General features: G+C 43.4%; 1 protein-coding gene across 2 annotated transcripts in view; it reads right to left on the minus strand.

Moving 5' to 3' along the window:
* The window catches only part of nedd9 (neural precursor cell expressed, developmentally down-regulated 9), a 47,940-nt gene extending 26,493 nt beyond the window's left edge, over positions 1 to 21,447 (minus strand). Inside the window, exon 1 of one of the 2 annotated variants that reach the window (XM_042012553.1) lies at positions 21,364 to 21,447. In XM_042012553.1, the coding sequence (XP_041868487.1) occupies positions 21,364 to 21,447 (84 nt within the window). Of the gene's footprint in view, positions 1 to 17,423; positions 17,638 to 21,363 lie in introns of those variants that run through there. The other variant, XM_042012554.1, reaches the window with a different exon arrangement.
* Positions 21,448 to 22,156: the final 709 nt, after the last annotated feature.

Consider the following 22,156-nt stretch of genomic DNA (forward strand, 5'->3'; position numbering starts at 1 on the left):
ACTGTCAGAACTCCAGAAGGGTTCAACCACAAAAGGGGTACCCAAGAGGTACAGCCAGGTGTCCATACCTGGGACTCTGAAAATTGCCAAATAAAGACTCCAAGCATTGGCTGCACGACTGAGGAAATACACGAGAGAACTAGAGGCCAGGAAAATAAACCTGCTGTTCTCCACTAACCCAGCTAAAGTGTCCTCCCAGTGGCAGGTAATACCACGCTCACCAACCAAGGCTGGAGACTGAACATTACTGGAAATCATATAGAAGGAGGAGGCATCACGTAACAGTGAAGCACAGTGGTTAAAAGAACTAAGAGTGAATGAGCCAGTTACTGAGGGATGGTCACCCTGAATGGCTGACCAAAGACGGACAGTCCTGATACTGAAAGATGCCCAGAAGGAAACAGTCCCATCCAGCTATCAGGTAACCTGTCTCTCCACAACATGGAATCTCCTGTCAGGCATCATGGCGGCTAAGATAAGTGGGCACATGATCAATACATGACAGAGACACAGCAAGGCTTTGGTAAAAGTACCAGAGGAGCCAAACACCAGCTGCTGGTTGATAGAACTGCCTAAGATTGCAAAACCAGACAGACCAACCTGTGCACCGCCTGGATTGATTACCAGAAAGCCTCTGACTGATCCTGGAATGCCTGAAGCTGTACAAGATCAATAACGCTCCAAGAGTCTTCATTACTAACTCAGTGAGGCTGTGGCAGACCACCCTGGAGGCCAACTTTAAGCCAGTTATAATTCTTTGTTTCCTGCCCAACACAATCACACACAGACACAGGAAGTTACGCAGTCTTGCGTGACCGTTGTTGTGAGTCGGTAACCCGGAAAGCAGCTGCATGTGATGTTGTGCTAACATTTAGCATTAACGGTATGTTAGTAATTTAGTATCAAACTCATTTGATTAAGAATGGGATGTCTGTTAGGTTCAATTCTGCAGCACGTACAGGACCAAGAGAGAATTTAAATTTAAATAAATCAAACTAAGTAAATAAAACAGAATAATTTGTCACCTAAACTCTGCAGACAGTAAAAATAAAAGTAGCTTTACTTTGTGAGATTTTCCTGCATAGAAAGGAAATTAAGAAACCCAGTTTCTCTCCACAGATTCTTTGGCAGGATGCTGAATGTTGATTTTAGAGAAATTACACAACTGATACCTAAACAAACGCAGGATACACGAGGCTGCCATCATATTAGGAGGCGAGTATATAACATAGGATTAAGCTGTCAGGCAGAGGTGGTAACACAGTCTTCAAAGCCTTCGTGCTTTTTTACACGACAGCTGGTGGGTGGAGAGTTGGTTTCAGTTTGAGCCACTAGATGTTAAAACATCCCCCACACTCAAACTTCAGATACAGCAAATTTAAAATTTGCAACTGAGAAAACAACATTCACCTGATGCCTTCGCATTTCAACAAACGAGCGCCCTGCCTCCTCTTCATCACCTAAAAAGATAAGCACGTACCCGGTGGTGATAACAGCCAACAACTGTTATCCTGATTGTATGTAAAGGTCCTGTTTACAGCTTCCCATGAAACCTCAGATACTGTGTCTGAAATCTGCAGCTTGCTCTGCAATGATGTTATAAAAGTGATGATGATTTATCTATTTTTACCACCTGCATGTTTACCTCCAGCTCAAACCTAATGAAAACCAAACAACACTGAGCATGTATGAAAACGTCTGTGGTTCACCAGGCACCACGTCATCTTTGTAAAACTTTTTCTACAAACTCACACAGATCTCAGAGGTGTGCACAACTCAAGCACCAGCATGGTTTCTTATTGCAGGGATCATCAAATCTGGACGTCTGGGGCCAGTGTCCTGCAGGTTTCCAATGTGTCCCAGCTCCAACACACTTGACTCAAATGAATGTGTCATTAACTAACTTTTATTATGAGGAGCACAGCGGCCCCTAACTTAAATTTGTAGGAGGACCAGCAGAAAATTTAGGGGTTTAGGGGTGAAATCGCCTTAGCAAACATTCATTTTCACTGTATTAGTGATAAAAACTTGAACAATAAACTCAGAAATAACAATGTTTACAATTCACATTTTTTTGGTGCAGCAGTTGACAAAAAAAAAAGCCAAAAAAGATCTTACTGGCCGCACGAATACAAAACAAGTAGACATAGAAATCAAATCAGATTTGATTTTCACTTTGTAGTCGCAAAGTTTGTCCCCATCATCCTCCACAGGACATGGTACGACTGGTCCATGTAGTTCCTGGTAATAAACAGCTTCAGGGACTGATGCTCCTCCAGCCGCTGTTCCCACTCCTCAGTAAGAACAGCAGCTATTGGCTGTCCTACAAGTGGCTAGAAATCACTAATTAGCATCATCAGCCTGGTACATATAGTTGTAATGGACGCTGACAGGCCTTCTGTAACGTTAGCTTGCTGTCTTGATTAACAGGACGGACATTTTTTCCCACCTGCTTGCATCTGTGCATGTAGTTGGTTTTCAGTAGCTTTTACACATGCGAGTTCACACTTTGGTTTGAGGCTGCGTGCATGTGGTTGATAAAACTGATACCTCCATTTTAGTAGCTGTTTACAGTAAATGCAAGAAGCACTGGGATGAAGGCGTATGATACCTGCAGCGTTTCTGTCTAATTTTAGTGATTTCTTTTCTCTGAGCATCAAACAGAGGAGTGAAACACAAGCGGCACCTCGTAATCAAACTCTTCATACATGTAGTTTGTCCGTCACGTTGCGTCTTTTGTAAAACTGAAAACATTTTACTTTAGATGACAGCATCCTGTAGTTTAGCAGGAACAGGCTCACGTGTGTGCAACTCCGTAATCCAGCCAGTCAATTCTTCAATGACTCAGTAGCAGCATCATCATCATCACATCAGATGTCACACTGAAGCTGCTGGAGCGTTCCTGCTGCATCATGATTGGCTGAGTTAACACCCTGTGTGCATCCTAAACATGTCTGATTTCACCTTCAAACGCTTCATGACAGCTTACACTCTCCTCAGAATTCAAACTATCCCCAACAATGCAGCTGCACCAGGTTTTATCACTGGTGTCCAGCATCTCCAGTTCCCAGCCTCCTGTGCTCTCCACACAGTGCTTCCACTCTGTGCAGAGCCCGCACTCTGGAGTATTTCCAGCTGTGAGAACGGGAAGCTGAGAAGATGTCTGGACCTGATTCTGACTGGCGTGTGCGTGTTCTTATGTTACAACAATCTGAACAGAACTCAGAATTCAGAAGCTAAATATTTCCCCGACCATTATACGAGGGGTCTGGACCAGAGTCTGCAGATTACCTGCACTGTTGACCCATGGAAACAACCTGAATGTGTTTTATGTGGAAAGAAAATCTTTTAGTTTGCCATCATAAACACGTTTATTAACTGGTTGTCGAAACAGATCTAAAGCTTTGGCCCGGGCGGTTTGCATTTCCTCCTGAATTAAAACGATCAGGGTTTGTTTCCTAATGGATGACCCCGCCACCTCGAATCAAATAACTGGACCAAGGGAACCTCTGTCCCATTGGCCAGCGTCCACCCACTTCCTGGGCCATGACTGAACCCGCTGTGGGACGGGTGTTTGCTGGCTCACGGCCCTGACGGTGGACTCGGACAATAGGCAGGGTGGTCCGGCACGCAGAGGGAGATAACGGCGTACCCAGAAGAAAGTTTCACATGGGAACCGTGTGAATCGAGCTGGGTGGAAAGAGGAAGGTTGAAGAAAGCCTCAGAGCAGCTGAGGCCACAAAGTGGGCTTCCTGCTTCCCTCACTGAGCTGATAAATGAAAGACTTCTGCTTCTCTGTGCAGCTTTTTCAGATCAAACGTGTCTTTCAGACGGACGTGTAGCGTGTCATCTGAAATCCTGCGTTACTCTCCGTGCAGCTTGTTTCTGTTTATGAATTTAATCCAGCTCGGTGTGCAGGGAGATTACAGCCGATGCAGATTTACAGTCAGCAGCTGAGATTTCCCCGTTAGTTCATCTTATGTGGAAATACTGAGCTGCTTCTTTTCCTCCTGAACTGATGTGAGCTTCATATTTTCAGAAGAATTCTGTCTTTGTTTAGTTTCAGAGGTAAATGAAGTTTAATTTGGCTATTTTACCTTGGACAAGACTGCTGCAGAAAGTTAGTAGTGACAACACTCTCCTTCCGTATTTAATACTGATGTGTTCTTGAGCAAGTCACTTATTTCCTAATTGCTTTAAATGGAGCATGCATGGCTTACAGTGCAGGACTGTTGGGCTGGGCTGGACCAAACAAGACAAGTTGTGAGCTTGGGAAGGAGTGTTCATGCCCAGTTAACTCGTTCCGTGGTGGAGTAAAGGCTGAATAACTGATGCATTCACCCACAGCAATTAGTCTTAAATGCCTCACTCAGACACAAAAGTGGCGCGCTCTGGGGCTTTTCCTAGCTACAGAATCTGTAGCTTTCTGTCAGTATCCTGAACCCTCAGCGTGCCCTGAAGCCGAGCCCAAGCTGAGAAAATCCCACGGAGTTCAGGGTTGGTTAGAAAGACATCTGGTGCAGAGCTGGAGGCTGAGGGCGGCCCAGCGTGGAGTTCAGCAGCATGTCATCCAGCACGGCTTTTTAAATCTGACACAGCTCATAATGGAGCAGTTTGACATTTTTTGGAAGAGCTCTTTTTTGCTTTATTGTGGCGATTTAGATGAAAAGACTGAAACTCTTTTATTTCTGTGTTAACCCTTAAACCTCCAGCAGATCCCCCTGCAGTGTTTAACTTCTTCCATCACCAGCATCCCAGCAGCGGTGGTGTGTATCTCTGTGGGGTAAATGTGATGGATATTTTACCCTTTAGCTGATCTATGGAGGTTTTCCAGGCATTTCTATCCGTCCAGGAGGTTTACAATCCAGCCACTAAATGTAGTTTTATTTATAGACTCTATCTGGTAAATCCACAATGATCCATGATAACAGAATTACTTATCACATTTCATCATAAAAACATCACCATCACTACTATGTTACTAAGAGACCTCTGTTTAGACCTGGACATGATGATGAAGCCACTTCCTGTCAGACTTTCCACCAATCAGAGAGCTTAGATTGACGGTAACGTCCAATCAGGAGCAGCCAAAGATCAACCAGTGAGCAGAAAGTTCTATGTGTGTGTGAAAAGAAGAAAAATAATGCTCCTCTATGGCTGGAATAAAGCCAAGAAGACGTTTCTGATGCACGGTGGCGCCACAAAGCAGCTGAGCTGGAGTTGGTTTAGTGAGGATAGCAGGTAAATAGTAGCAGGAATAACTGGAAATGAGGAAAAAGTGGAAACATGGAAATAGTTTCTGTTGTGTGTTTGTTTCAATAACAATATTTTTTCTCCTGAAAGACTTGAGAGAACGATGAGATGAGAAAAGGTTTGGTCACTGTTGATCTGTGTGTTATTTCTACAAAGTTCTGTTAGTGATAAATTCTGTTTTCTTCTTCTGGTCGACCTTTATGCTGCTACATCTATTCATACATTCATTTTACATCATTTTACCTCCCAATCTGACAGCTGAGAAACATCATGTCTGAAGCTTCTACAGGATGGTTTAGATAAAAAAAAAAAAACAGGTGGACCAAAAATAGCAAAACATGGCTTTAAGTTTTCAGGGTTAAATCCATTAAGCCAAAGTGAGTAAATCTTCTTCTATATGAGCTGCTGCTGCTGAATCATGGTATTCGTCTATAATGAGACAAAAAATCAGCAAATGATGAAACAAATCAATCTAAAAACAGATAAAGTACCAAAGTTCACACATCCCTTTCCAGAGGATTTCTGATTCTCATCACGATGAAGTCCAGCTGGAACACAATCCGGTCAGTCAACAAGCTGCTCGCCTCAACCCTGACGGTCTCCTCGCTGAGGCCCCACCTTCGCTTCCAGGACCAGCTGTCTGGGTGGTTTTGGCTCTTCCTCTCAGGGCCACTCATCAGTCTAATAATGATGAAGGTGGCTTTGGCTAAACAAGCACACAAATACTCAAATTCCCCCTCTGCAGAGGCCAAACACAAAACCACATCACATGGAAGAAACCGCATCACCATGGCAACAGCACCCTGTTTCAGCCCAAACAAACAACCTGCTCCATAAAAACGTGGTACGCTCCGACTGTGAGAACATTGGTGGGGCAATCAGGGCCGTACCACTGCAGCACGTGTCCCGGGGTGGTTCGCACACGCTCAGTTGGCCTCGTTTCACAGGGTTAAATATAGAAAATAATTATAGTAATGACGGTAATGAGGACCTGATGACTTTTCCTCGCAGTGCGGCCTGCTGCGGGTGAGAGCCAGTTCAGATAAATGGGCCGTGTGACGTTCTGGTCGGACGGGCTCATGGGAAGCGGTTCAGGGCTCAGAGCACCGCCTTGTTTCCTCATCTGGACACTTTCAGGAGGGCTGGTCCTCTGGAAGCTCTGCCTGTGGCCATGTGTTAATGTAATTACCCCACGGAGGAAAAACACCTCTAAAAGTAGGGCTGTCAAACGTATGGCCCGGGGACCAAACCCGGCCACCCGAGGGTCCAATCTGACCCGCAGGATAAACGTGGTAAATGTGAAAATAACTTAGAAGATACTGGCTGTGACGTTTTAATAAAACTAGAATTCCTAGTTTGTCCATGTGAGGTTGATGTTTTTCTGTTTAAATGTCAAACATTTCCAAGGCAGGAGAACTTTTTCCATCTTTCTGACCTCAGATGATGAGTCAGCTCAGGATTACTGCACACATGTGGAAACGTACACGGATGTACATTTAAAATAACTTCTAGTTCTGGAAAAGTCCCTCTGGATTTTTCACTTCCAGACACCTGGAATTTATTTTTGTAGAGTCACTGTGATCCGGAAGCTGGAACGCATGTTTTTATACGGGAAAAAGTCAAATTAAATAGTTAAATAACTTAATAAAATAAATATAATACAAATAGAAAATAAAAAATAAATATTTTTTCACACATGAACTTTAAAAAAAAAAAAAAAATTATAAATTTCTAAAAATGTATCAAATTTAAATGTTAAACAGTTTATGAAATTCATTTCTTGAATTTGTATTTATGTATAAATTTGTATTAAGAATATAAATATATTTACATATATATATAGAGAGAGAGAGAGAGAAAAGAAGAAAAAAAATAGAGAGAGAGAAAGAGAGAGAGAGAGAGAATAAAATATATATAAAGAATAAAATACATGAATAAATAAAACAAAAATGAATGAGATACGTAAATGAATAAAAAGTAAATTTGTGAATGAAACTTATTTTCTTCAAAAAATCAGGTTTATGTTTTTTAAAAGGATTAAATGTAAATATCTTGATGAAGTACTTGTTACGTATTTCAACTAAAAGATTTAAAAAATGTGGAGTTTTTGTTATTTATAGGTTTTTATTGTGTAATTTTCCCCTGGTTTAAAGCGACGTGGCAGCAGCCGCTGACAGTGATCGATATCTTACGCAAGCAGCTGTGAATCAATACGTTTCCGAGAGGCAGGCAGAGTTATAACCGACTCTAAACATCAATACTTTATCTGTGAGGGCAGATCAGGCTGTTATTCGTTCAGGTTTTATTCTTAGTCTGAGTAAACACGTTGTTTGTGATGAGTGCATCTCCACGCCCTGACCGGTCGTCATGGCGACGGCTTGGCAGCCCCAGCAGGAAGTGATGCTGCATTTAACCACACCACAGGGTTGCCATCAGGGAGTTTCCCTGACAACAAATCCAAAAAGCTCCATGTGGACGTCGGGTGACGAGCAGTAATCTATCCATCATCTGTCAATCACACTCGCAGATCAGTGTGGTTTTTAAACCTTTTTTAATCAATTATTCTGACTTATTGGTGATATTTTCAAACTATTTCTGTAAAAATCTCCAACATTGTGAAGCTTTCTGATAAACCCTTACAAACACAAAGCTTTGATCAATGAATCAGCTGAGTGGATCAATGTTTCTCACCCTCAACCGTTTTTATGATCCACAGATCAGCGTGAGACGACCTCACAACTTAACACACTTCCACTTCCGTTCAATCACAAAAATCTCATTTTCAATCCGACATTTAACCCCCAGTTATATAAAATCCAAAGAAATACCAAACTAAAATCAGGCAAAACATAAAAAGAAAAAGATCCAATTAAATATTAAATAAATTAATAACAATAAATAAAGAAGTCTGTAAATAAAGGCATTGGAAGTTTTCAGTGTGAGACGTTTAAACCATGAACAAAACTAAAGAATGAATCAGGATGTGGCCTAAAATAATTATTTCTACTGCATGGCTATAACAGCCAGCGTAGAGGAGTCAGGTGTTTTTATCGGTTCCACATCTGCAGATACCTGTAGGTTCACCTGACGAGGAGGCCGAGGAGCCAGTTTACTTGTTACTGATTATAATAAGTGTCCAGGACAACTCTTACAGATGAGCGCTGATCATGGGGATGAAATGCTGCCTTACGACGTGCACATTATGCCACATATTTCTCAGAGCTGGGATACAAAAAGAAATCGATTCACTCTGAATTAATCCAGCAGCCGTTCTGCTAAAGGACCGCCGACGTGTTTCCTGCTTTCTAAAGAACAAAAGAGACTAAATAAAACTTTTAGACTTATAAGGAGGGTTTGTGTGCTTTTACACATTTTGATAATTGTGCCAAGAAAATCTAGAATGGTGACACCTCTAGACCTGATGTAGGCGGTCTGTGGGTCTGGACCTGATGTAAAAACCAGTTCAAGTTTAGGAACTGGGACACGTCAGCCCTGGTTGTCTCCACCAGCCGCCGGTTGTGACTAACGGGGACATGCAGAACCAGTGAGTCTTAACCCAGAAACGGTGTGATGGTGTGTCATGTGGGTCAGCTGTTCACTGTTTCCTCCTCTGATGCATCAGAGCAGTAAAAGTGGTGATGAAACAGGAAGTTCGCTCGGCTGCAACGCCCTCCTTTCCAGGAAATGAGCTCATACGGCCGTCATCCTGCCACTCATCAGAGAAACTACAAGGTAAGAGGACGTGTTGGCGTCCCACTTCTTCGCCTGCAGCCCTTCCTGCCCAGACCGGACTCCTCTGTGCTCCTGTAATTAAAACCTGGACGTCTTTTCTCTGCACTGGGCCAACTTCTGCCAACCAGAAGGAAACTGATGGTGAAACTGGTTCTGCAGAGTCATTTCAGACAAATCCCCAGTTTGCTGAATCTCTGAGAGGATTTTAAAGTTCCGGCTCCTCCTCACATCAGGAGGACGCTGGGTTTTCCAGCCAGCCGCCGCTCAGTCCTGCCAAAGCAGAGACGCAGATTATTTCCAAGCCGGGCGCTGATGCCAACGATGAAAAAGAGCATCGTGCAGCCCTCAGAGACCCACACTAATCCCTCCGGGGGCATCAACAGACATGTGAAGTGCGTTTCGTGGTATCTCTGCAGCACCACAATGATTGGTTTTACATAGAGAAATAGCCAATGAGATGCAGATTCCCTTCAGTGTCCCTCTGATTTCACGCTATGCAGAGATGTCAGACACACAAAGACCAACCGAAGAGGCGGCCATCTTCCCCGCCGCCCTCTGAATGATCAGAGCTGCAACAAACTCCTCCATCTTCACCATCCAGCCAAGAAATGTCCCATTTAAACATGAACACAGGAAATTTAGAGACGAAGTCACACAAATATTCAGCTTCTACCATCCAAGATGCTTAAAGTTTAAACAGATGAATATTCATTTTATGAAAAATGTAAACTATAAACTTTATTTGTATATTTTATTTTAACACATACAATACTTGTGTACAGTAATGTTTATTTAGAATTTTATTTAACTTTTAACTTTAACTTTAAAATAATATATTTATATGTTCATTCTATAAAAATATCGCCACGCCGACAGAGCTTTTTTTTTATTCTTAAATGATTCATAGGTCAGATTTGGGGCGCATTCATACCAGGATAGTTCTGGGGACTATCGGGAAAAATTCTGCGCCTCCATTCACACTTTATTCAAACGGACCACCTGGAGAACATCAGCTGTTTACTAGAGGGCCACATTTCCTGGAGCCAACGAGACAGAAGAAGTAGATGGGCTCATTAATTGGCCAGGACTGAAAGTGGGTTGTTCAGAGCAAGTAGACAATCAAGCAACAATAAATTTCTGCAGTCGTTTCTGGTTTAACCGTGATCCGGTTCTCACCAGAACCTGTCCAGTGTGAGGCAGCCAGAACTCCACCATGCTGATCTACGTCACTTCCTGTCTGTGGTCCGTTTCACAATGGAAGAAAACCAACCAGGCTTCATTTCTGTGGTTCGCACCAGAGCTGGAATGAGCGTCCACACTGCTCCAGATTAAACATGCTACCTGTGGAAGTGGACTGGGGCTGGTTTAAAGCAGCACCAGTGGGATTGGGTCCTTAAGTTCCTCTAAAATGTTCGGGTTCCAGGACTGGCCTGATAATGAAGGATCAACAAGAAAGGGTTTAGAAAGATGGAGAACTGTTGATCAAGACCACTTTAGAAGATTACAACAAAGTCTGAGATGAAGACACAAGGACTGGATCTGGGTTGGGATTCTGGATCAGGACTAAAGAACAAAGACCTGCAAACACAATTCTTCCTTATCAGCAGGTCAGAGTCGATCCTGCAGAAGAATTCCTTGTAAGTAGGAAGAAAAAAAGCGAAATGATGGGATGCATTCCTGCAGACTGGACTGTGTGAGTGTGGCTAGAAGGAGCACACACACTGTGGTGACCGTTTTCACATGGTAATGGACGCCTCGCCGTGTGAGGGTCCAGCAAGGGGGGGCAGACCGAGGGCTATTCATGTTGCTGAGGGATAAACTCTTCACAGAAATCCTGCAGGGGAGGAAAGTCGACAGGAAAGTCACGACGCCACGACACAGCAGGACAGCAGCGAGGGAAGAAACATGGAAAACATCGTTCAGCTCCGTCTGAACCAGCTGCGTCTGAACCAGCTCCGTCTGAACCAGCTCCGTCTGAACCAGCTCCGTCTGAACCAGCTCCCGTAAGGAAAAACTAGCTCTTAGAAGAGCTCAGAGCCAGACAGCTAGTTAACAATGTAAAGGGGCACCTTGAAACCATCTTGTGCATCTTCTGAACGAGCCTCACATTCCCCATCGCCTGGAATGCTCTCATTCTCACGGGCCACTCCACCTCCCATCCCCCCCACCGCCACCACTCTGTTTGCCCCCACAACTTCCTCTCTCCTTTATTTTCTGCAGACCCTTTCATCAACACAGATCCTCCTCCTCCTCCTCGCTCTCAGAACAATGTCAGCTCTCCTCCAGCTCTGTTGGCCCACTGCCTGCAGCCTGAACCCCTGACAGAGAAACACTGAGGGAAAAAACACTTTTTAGACACAGTTTGGGTTCACCTAATCGTTCCTCGCTGTGGCTATGGAGCTATTTCTGCAACATTCACAGCGACTACAAACCAAAAAGACCGAGGACGCCTCTGGGTGTTAGCTTGTGTAGAGTTTAACCTCCAGTAAAGTCAGCCAGAGACACCTATGAGAGGTAAAAACCCAGAGGAAACTGAGAACTGCCATTGAGCTGAGTCCAAATATACTTTATTTATTCATGTTTGGTTATCTGTTCTTCAGTCAGATATCTGTGGTTGACGACAGCCGGGAAACCTAATCTGACCACTTGGCTGATTTTAAAGAGTTCAAGAGCAAATTTGATAAGAACACCACGGCACTCTGCTGCATGCATGACTTTCTGTAGAGTGCATCCAAAGAGCTGCTATCTGGAGACTTCTGGTTACCATGGTGACATCCTTCTAAGAAAAAAAAGGCCTTGACTCTTTTATCTTTGACATAAAGCCATAAACTTAGACAGTGATGAGAGAGGAGACTTCGGGTCAGATGGGAACAGTCCGGCCTGGTCAGGCGAGCATTTCCATAGCAAGCCAGGCCCTCACTACGTAGGCGGGGGGTTAGCCCAAATGCCTGCAGGGGAGGGGGAAAGTCGTTTTTAGATGGAAACGTGGACGATTCGGAATTGATGTGCAAATGTTTAAAAATAGATTCTGTAATTGTTAATGAATAATAGCTCTCAGTTCACTTCAAGCAAACCAAATATAGGAAGTGGACTACAACGCACGGCATTGTGGGTAAACACAACCATAACATAACCAGAACATGTAGGGAGAAATGTCTCGTGGTCCGATGTGGAAGAGCGCGATAAAAGTTCTGATAGAATTATGACCAACCCAAGATTTCTTTCATATTTAAGGCATACAGACGCATCATATCAGATTATAATAGTAATCTGATTACTTCCAGGTATCTGATTTTGATGGTCATGTAAACAGGCACTGGTGTCTCAAAATCAGATAGAACAGCGGCTCTCTGAAGCATTTTGCTGTCTACACAGTGAGCCTGATTATATGTCCATCAAAATCAGATATCTGGGTGTAATCAGATTACTGTAAAAATCTGATCTGATGCGTCTACATACACTTCTGAGTTATATTCACAAGGTTGGTGTCTACATTTACCACTGTTATTGGATTTATTTTGGATTATGTACGATGTGGTGACATCACTTCCTGTTACTTTCAAAACATCTGAACTTTGTTGAACATGGCCGAGGCCATGGTCTTAGCATTAGCTGCTAATATGAGAGCCCACGGTCTTAGCGTTAGCTGCTAATGTGACAACCCATGGTCTTAGCATTAGCTGCTTATGTGACAACCCTTGGTCTTAGCACAAGCTGCTAATGGGACAACCCTTGGTCTTAGCGCTAGCTGCTAATGTGACAACCCTTGGTCTTAGCATTAGCTGCTTATGTGACAACCAATGGTCTTAGCACTAGCTGCTAATGTGACAACCCACGGCCTTAGCGCTAGCTGCTAATGTGACAACCCTTGGTCTTAGCACTAGCTGCTAATGTGACAACCCACGGCCTTAGCACTAACTGCTAATGGGACAACCCACGGTCTTAGTGCTAGCTGCTAATGTGACAACCCTTGGTCTTAGCGCTAGCTGCTAATGTGACAACCCACAGCCTTAGCGCTAGCTGCTAATGTGACAACCCTTGGTCTTAGTGCTAGCTGCTAATGTGACAACCCACAGCCTTAACGCTAGCTGCTAATGTGACAACCCACGGCCTTAGCGCAAGCTGCTAATGTGACAACCCTTGGTCTTAGCACTAGCTGCTAATGTGACAACCCTTGGTCTTAGCGCTAGCTGCTTATGTGACAACCCACGGCCTTAGCGCTAGCTGCTAATGTGACAACCCACGGCCTTAGTGCTAGCTGCTAATGTGACAATCCTTGGTCTTAGCACTAGCTGCTAATGTGACAACCCACGGCCTTAGCACTAGCTGCTAATGGGACAACCCACGGTCTTAGTGCTAGCTGCTAATGTGACAACCCTTGGTCTTAGCGCTAGCTGCTAATGTGACAACCCACGGCCTTAGCGCTAGCTGCTAATGTGACAACCCACGGTCTTAGTGCTAGCTTCTAATGTGACAACCCACGGCCTTAGTGCTAGCTGCTAATGTGACAATCCTTGGTCTTAGCACTAGCTGCTAATGTGACAACCCACGGCCTTAGCACAAGCTGCTAATGGGACAACCCACGGTCTTAGTGCTAGCTGCTAATGTGACAACCCTTGGTCTTAGCGCTAGCTGCTTATGTGACAACCCACGGCCTTAGCGCTAGCTGCTAATGTGACAACCCACGGTCTTAGTGCTAGCTGCTAATGTGACAACCCACGGTCTTAGTGCTAGCTGCTAATGTGACAACCCACGGCCTTAGTGCTAGCTGCTAATGTGACAATCCTTGGTCTTAGCACTAGCTGCTAATGTGACAACCCACGGCCTTAGCACAAGCTGCTAATGGGACAACCCACGGTCTTAGTGCTAGCTGCTAATGTGACAACCCTTGGTCTTAGCGCTAGCTGCTTATGTGACAACCCACGGCCTTAGCGCTAGCTGCTAATGTGACAACCCACGGTCTTAGTGCTAGCTGCTAATGTGACAACCCACGGTCTTAGTGCTAGCTGCTAATACGAGAGATAATAAGATGCTAAATAGTTTACAGGTTTTACTTTGTTTATATTCCAAGCTTCTGCTGCTGCACACCATTGCATTTTTGTTTTGTGTTTTGCTCACGTGACTACATTGCTTCCATCTTTTTAATGGAAGACCTTGAAAATAACAGAAGCATCGCAGCTCTTTGCACATGCGCAGATGTAAAAAGGTGAAATAAATCAGATATATGAGTCTATATTCATGAAGACATTAGAGTATTGAGGAGAAATCTCTGTCTGTTCATCTGATTTCTCATAATCTGATAATGGCAGTTATCTGATAAAGCATAATCAGATTATTCTGTTTACATAACCTATTGAATTATCTGATACCTCCAGAAATCAGGTAATGATCATATCTTTGCGTGTAAACGGGCTCAGTGAGTGATTTCCTCTTGGACAGTCATTAGTATTGATTGTTTTTGCATCAACTGAATCACAGCAGTCTGCTTAGCGTGATACTCCTGAACCACCTCCACCCTGTTGACGATCTTCAGATTGTTGAGAAGTTTAAGGAGATGGACTCTCAGAGGTGAAAACATTTAACTGCTGGCTTCTTGTCTGCTGCTGTGCCAGCTCAGATTTAACACATAAAACATCCCTGTTTTTATGTTTTGGTGATTTGAGGTGATCATTTTCCAGATCAGATGTGTTGTTGGATGGATTTGTTGGACAGTGCTCTCAAGATTTTTGCTTCAGATCTCTTTCCATATTTCCTGGAGGAGATCCGCCTCTGTGGCTTCATCAGAGGGATTTAATGTGTTAGGTGACCTACAGAAGATTCCTGTCACACCTGAACACCTGTTGGAAACCATCTCTGGGTTCAGTTCAGTCGGCCGGGCGGCCTTGTTAAGCTCCTGATGACACCTCCCAGCTCCACTGGACGCAGCTCTTCGTGTTGCTGTAAATAACTGATGGACGCAGTAAACTTTAAACACTGGAACTCGATAATCCTGCTGACGTGAGCCGTGTCCTCTGATGTCGCCACCCTCCTTTCCTCTGCCAGCGTTACATAACACAGATATGTTTATTATAAGCAAAGAGGGCTGGAAACATGACCTCCTGCTATCTGGCCCCGCTGTGGCAAACATGCACGTCAGAGTGTGCACGTTTCCTCCCCGGAGACGCTGCTGTGGATCACTTATAACCATCCAGTCTGCCTGTTTATGATGAACGCTGTAACCACGGAGACCTGTTGTCTCTGCTACTCACTGACCTCACGCCCGGACCATCATCATCCTCCTCTTCCCTGATTATTGTGCACTCAACAGGACAATGAGTCAGCCACATCAGCGTGCACGCCCTCCATGACAGCATTGCTGCAGGTTTTCACCCAGGACTCAGAAAGCTGAGCAGTCCAGTCCCTCACACCAAGATGAGGATTTTAAACCCAACATGATGAAAAAAGCCTTAGCAGGGCTGGTCTGAGCCTTTATGGGGCCCCGAGCACAGTTTGATTCAGGGGGCCCCCTAGACCACGTCACCACCACCGGTGCTTGATCCTTTCATACACTGTAAATGTAACACAGACATTCATTTGCATTATTTGTGGTCGTCTCACATCATACTGGTGCCAGTCCAGCTCTGGTTGTTAACCTTATTAATTTTTAATATGCAATGTGGCACACTGAATTTAAAAGTGGGGAAAAATCAGCCAACCTGACATTTATAGTTTTGGTTTGGGCTTTGGTGCTGCTGAGCTCATGTATGGCTTGGGCCGGCTGTCAAACAGAGGCTTTGATTGGCTGCACGGCAAGTTAGAGCCAACCACGAGAAGGATTTACACCGAGGTCACACCCAGCTGCAATGACTCGACTAATCAGTGTGAATAAAGCAGGATAATCTATCATCTCCTTGGTGATGGAAACAATAAAAAAGAAGGATCAGACCGATGTCTGAAACTAAATAAAATAACCCAGTTTATCTAAAGATAGATCCAAATCTAACAAGTGATTAAATCTGATTAGTTGCTTCATTCTGGAGAGAAAACACAGATGAATAAATGCAAAACAAACAACATCTGTTCCCTTCAGTCCAACGGCAACACACTGAACAATGCTATGCTAGCAGCAACAGCCCAGTTTTTAAAATACACGTATAAATTGATTTGTTTCTGTAAAGACTGGTGGAAATTTGTAAAAAATTCTCCAATTTGAACAAATTGTTGTACTGTCTGACGTAGCTAACGCGTTTCTCCCATGACTGATCACATGGTTGATCAGCTGTTTCTGCCGCTCAAGAACAAACATGGCCGACACTCAGATATGAAGGTATGATACCACAGCTGAGAATTCCTGAGAACTTCTCTCCATGTTTCTGACCACAGCTTCTTTTTTTACAGCGCCCCCTGCTGACCAAACATACTGCTTTAATCACTACAAAGAAAATAAAACTTTTTTCTATAAAAGGAGACCGTTTAATTATTAATGATTAATTTACTTAAATAACGATGCATTTAATACCACTTGCAGTTAAACACTTGACACCTGTTGTCACAAATCTAAAACAAATAACTTCTGGTCTTTATTTTATTTCTTTTTTTTATTTTTCATTTGTTTGCCTTTATTCACGCTCATGTATGTATTTATTTTTATATTGTCTTCGTTAGTTGTTCTTCATTTATTTAATATCTAACTGTATTTAGTCATTTTTTCAGCTTTTTTCTGTGTATTTATTTTGTGTTTATATAATTGTAAATCAATTTAGACATTAATGGGTTAAAGTTTATTCGGCCTGTTAGCACAAAAAAAAGAGAGAAAAAAAAGAAACTAAACAAACCAACAACTATCCATTTAATCAAAAAATTCATTATTAAAAAAATAATTAACTTAATTCATGCTATTTTTCTATTTGTCTTTGTCAAAATTATTATGCAAAATATTTTAAAATGATTGTTTTCTACTATTTATAGCATTTTAATTAAAAATAAATAGAAATAAAGATGGTGAAGACCTAAACTTTAAGCCACACATTTACCACTTAAGAGATTAAAAAAATAAAAAATAAAAAAAAACTGCTGATGTTTTCTATTTTCATATAAATCCAGCCTGTAACTCTCTATCTCCTAGTTTTTAATGGTGGGTCCAAAAGTCTTTTTGGCCCCGGATACATTTTCCCTTTTTACGGCCCTGGAGGGATAAATACCTGAGCTGCATGTTTAAATATTTTTACTCTGATAAATTCAGAAACATCTCAGAAAAACATGACAGCATCTTCTGAATGAACTTACCGCAGCTTTTATTTTAAACCTCTCTTTGTCAAAGTACCCGGATGTTTAAAGAAGTTGTATGAAACGCGAAGAAGCATGAAGAAGAGTCTAAAGCATCACAGACAGAAGAGCACCAGCCGCAGGTCTCCCAGCGTTCAAGACCAAAATCAGAAAGTACCGATCCGAGGACTTACTTTGTATTTCATCCTGCTGCGTCTCTGTGCGAGTCCAGGAAACGAAAGAAAAAGTGACAAATATCCGCTTTATGGCAACGAGGCGAAACGCATCCGAAGAAGCGCAGACGGTTAAGGATCCATCCGGAGCGACAAACCGGAGAAACACGTAGAGATCCGCCTGGAAGCCGCACCGCTGCTCTCTGCCTCGCTACGCCGGACTGCTGCTCACCACGGCGGGGCTCAGGCTCTCACACAAGTACCCCACCGATGATTGGTCAGAGCAAACGTTCTAACTCCGCCCCTTCAGCGCTGCCTTACAAATCTGACGTCATCATCTGCCCAAAATGCCTTAAAAATAAGAGAATAAAAGCTCAAAGAAACCATCTAAATTTATGGTTTATTTTAAATGATAAAAATATATTTTTTTATTTCTAAATGAAAATGTTTTCCTGAATAACTTGTTCTGTTAAAAAGAAATTAATTCAAATTAATTATCAATTATTTATTTGATTATAAATAATTAAAAAAATGGAAATGGATGAAATTTTATTTTAACAATTTTAATAATTTGTTTATAATAAACAGGAAACATATTTTTCAGAATTATAAACTAGAGAGAAATTATGTAACGATAATAATAACTGTTGTAATTATTGTAATAATTTAGTATTGACTACATAAGAGGCTTCGTCATAATTTCTGGGTCAAAATAGAGGTCTTTTAGCAAAATTGTATTGTTATATTTCTTTTTATTATGAAAATGTGATAAATAATTTTGTTATCATGGATTGTTTAATACAGATTTACAATACAAAGCAGCAATCTTTTAGGCCAAAGTCCTGCAGGTTTTAGATGTTTACCTGCTGCAACACACCGGTCACAAATTAATGGGTCATTAAAAGGCTGGTGTAAAGCTTGACAACAAGCTGTTGGAAAACCATTCCACTGAATGTGTTGCAGCAGGGAAACATCTAAACCCTGCAGAACAGCTTTCCTTGAGGACCAGAGTTGACATCCCTGATCTAAAGGTCAAGCTATCCATCACAAGTTACCCCTCAGAGTTACACACTACTGGTCCTGAGACGCTGGTGATGGCGGCAGTCATAGCACTCAGAGGTGCCAAAGATCTAGAGGAGATTTAAGGGTTAATTTGATATTGTTTGATATTGGGGACCGGTCCAGGGATGGATGGATGGATGGATGGATGATGGATGGATGGATTAATGGATGGATGGATGGATGATGGATGGATGGACGGGTGGATGGATGGTTGGGTGGATGGATGGACGGGTGGATGGATGGTTGGGTGGATGGATGGATGATGGATGGATGGATTAATGGATGGATGGATGGATGATGGATGGATGGTTGGGTGGATGGATGGACGGGTGGATGGATGGACGGGTGGATGGATGGTTGGGTGGATGGATGGATGGGTGGATGGATGGATGGGTGGATGGATGATGGATGGATGGATTAATGGATGGATGGATGGATGATGGATGGATGGACGGGTGGATGGATGGTTGGGTGGATGGATGGGTGGATGGATGGATGGACGGGTGGATGGATGGTTGGGTGGATGGATGGATGGATGGATGGATGGATGGGTGGATGGTTGGTTGGGTGGATGGATGGATGGACGGGTGGATGGATGGTTGGGTGGATGGGTGGATGGATGGATGGATGGATGGATGGATGGATGGATGGATGGATGGATGGTTGGGTGGATGGGTGGATGGGTGGATGGATGGATGGATGGATGGATGGATGGACAGGTGGATGGATGGACGGGTGGATGGATGGATGATGGATGGATGGATGACGGATGGATGGATGGTTGGGTGGATGGATGGATGGACGGGTGGATGGATGGTTGGGTGGATGGATGGATGGATGGATGGATGATGGATGGATGGATGATGGATGGATGGATGGTTGGGTGGATGGATGGATGGACGGGTGGATGGATGGTTGGGTGGATGGGTGGATGGGTGGATGGATGGATGGATGGATGGATGGGTGGATGGTTGGTTGGGTGGATGGATGGATGGACAGGTGGATGGATGGTTGGGTGGATGGGTGGATGGGTGGATGGATGGATGGATGGATGGATGGATGGATGGACAGGTGGATGGATGGACGGGTGGATGGATGGATGGATGGATGGATGGATGATGGATGGATGGATGATGGATGGATGGATGGTTGGGTGGATGGATGGATGGGTGGATGGATGGATGATGGATGGATGGATGGACGGGTGGATGGATGGTTGGGTGGATGGATGGATGGGTGGATGGTTGGTTGGATGGGTGGATGGTTGGTTGGATGCCTGCAGATGTGCCACATATCTAACGTCTAAGAATGGAAACTCTTTGATCATAATTTTCAAAGCTAATTTAAAATTTTAGATTTTTGTTATTAACACTTTTTTTGTGGCAATACAAAACTACACAACACATAAACACATAAACCTGCTTCACATCGGTTGCTTCCTCCCGGAAATAAGATATTAAATGTGTTTGGTCAGAACTTCTTGTAGTGTTACTGCTGTGTGCTTGGGGAGTGTTTTGGCCTAGAAAATAAAGAAGGAAATGATGGAACATGTGATGTGGTAAACATTTTTATAATTCCATCTGTACGTCAACGGTTAGATCAGATTAGTATCTGGTTAACTGGGATGGCTGAAAACACCGAATGTGTTGCAGAAATGTTCTTCTCCGTCAGTCTGATTACAGATCAGGAAGTTCACGAGTGTGAAGGAAGTGAGATTATGCAGCATTTTTTTCTGCACGGAAATGTTGTGTCAGTTTAAAAGAAAACGACGACACCCAGCAGCATGACTTTTAACAGCCTCCTCACTCATTCATCTTCCTCTTCAGTTCATACCTGCTGCTGTTGTTCGAACCTACACTTGCGACATGCTCTGCATTTAGAAGCTGCATGCATTTATTTATTCAGCTGTGTTTGCTCTGCACTGCGTTTGATTAATGGGCTCTCAGACACAGCTGACACCCAGTGAAAAATTAAAGGTGCTTCTCACACTCAGACTGGAACAACTGCAGGTTTTCTTTAAAGAAATGATGCAACACTATAAATCTCTCTGTACACTGTTGCATCATTCTGATCCATAGAGCAATACCACCACTTTTCCAAAAAACTCTTGGACTAAAATGTAAAGAGAAACAGAAAGCAATGATTTCCACATCTTATCAACTCATATTCTATCCCCAGTAAAAGATAAACAACATGTCAGAGGATGAAACGGAGACGTTTCACCATGTGATGGAAAATATGAGCTGATAGTGAATCTGATGCAGCAACACGTCTGGAAAAAGTTGGAACAGGAGCAACAAAAGGCTGGAAAAGTACCTGGTTTACCACTTCATCCTAGGTAGCAGATATGCTTGGGATGAATCCAGGCTACTTCTGCCACTTATGGCCCAGTTCTGTGGGCCAAAAGTGGGCCAGATGTCAGTTGTTGGCCTGGCTTGGATAATGGCAGTTTCCTTATGGGCCTCATGTGGTGGTCATGTGACTGAGTTTTTGCAGCTACACTCACATTTAGTTAACGCTGTAAGTCAAGGCCACATCTGGGCCAAGCATAAAGTCACATTAATGCCATGTTTCTGTTCCTGGGAGCAGGTGGCAGGGGTTAAGAGCAGTAAAAAGGCACATGAGTAAAACATCCAGCATGTAAACGTCAGCATCACTGTTGTCCCTGTGGCAGGTCACAGACAAACGTTCTGTGGCGAGCGGGCCGATCATTCATGAAAGCTTCATTTTAAGAGCTTGATGATAAACTACAAAATTAAAATGTGTACAAGAAAACAAATAAAAATGAACTCCAGAAACATGGATTTTAATATTTTGGTAGTACAACTGCAAGCCAGTCAATATAAGCATAGCTACACATCCATAACAGCATAAAAATGAAAACCTGAGTGTATTTTACCGTTTCTTTATGGAGCTCGCTGTGAGTCGGCTGCTGAGATGGTGTCTCTCTGCACTCCTTCAGCATCAAACGGAAAAACAGCATCTAACGGAGGTGAGAAGAAACACCCATCTGATCTTTGACACACTAACAGGAAAGTCTCACATCTCATCAAGCACACTGTGCATGCTCGCAGTGAGGAAGGCCTGCTCGGCTTGCTGCCGGTCTGTTTGCATTCACCAGAAACCTCCTGTAATTATCCTCCCTCTCATGTGCTCCCCAATGCTCTAATTTGAGTCAGCTCATTTATCAGGATCACAGGGAGCCAATCGGCCCTCTTTGTCCCGGTGAACAGTCACATCCTCAGCTGAAGGCCTCTTGTAGGGCTGCTTATAACACTTGTTTGTGTAATGTACACCGTGCCCAGCTGGAGCCCATTCTCTGGACCACAAGTGGGCACAGGGGGGTTATTCTGCTGTCTGTATGCTGTGTGATTATATGCATGTGAACACCTGTTTCCTATGGCAAACAGCGCTCATTCTCCCATCTGTTCACATCAGCGTCTGGAAGAAAGCTGTCAGAAATGAGCCAAATATAAAACTATAGCCGGACCCATCAGGGAATATCACCCATGATCATGAGGAAATAAATTTAGATATCAGGGACTACTCACCACAAATCAACCCACCAGACAACAATACCGATCAGTTTCTGCTAGTCCTGGTAGTTGTTGGGTTTGGAACTGGGGCCTACTGCTCTCCTGCCAACCAGGGCCCCCCTCCGGGGTTGGAGGTTGGGGGAAGTACAGGTAGGG

The sequence above is a fragment of the Melanotaenia boesemani genome, chromosome 17, assembly GCF_017639745.1.
Source record: "Melanotaenia boesemani isolate fMelBoe1 chromosome 17, fMelBoe1.pri, whole genome shotgun sequence".
Classification (NCBI taxonomy): domain Eukaryota; kingdom Metazoa; phylum Chordata; class Actinopteri; order Atheriniformes; family Melanotaeniidae; genus Melanotaenia; species Melanotaenia boesemani.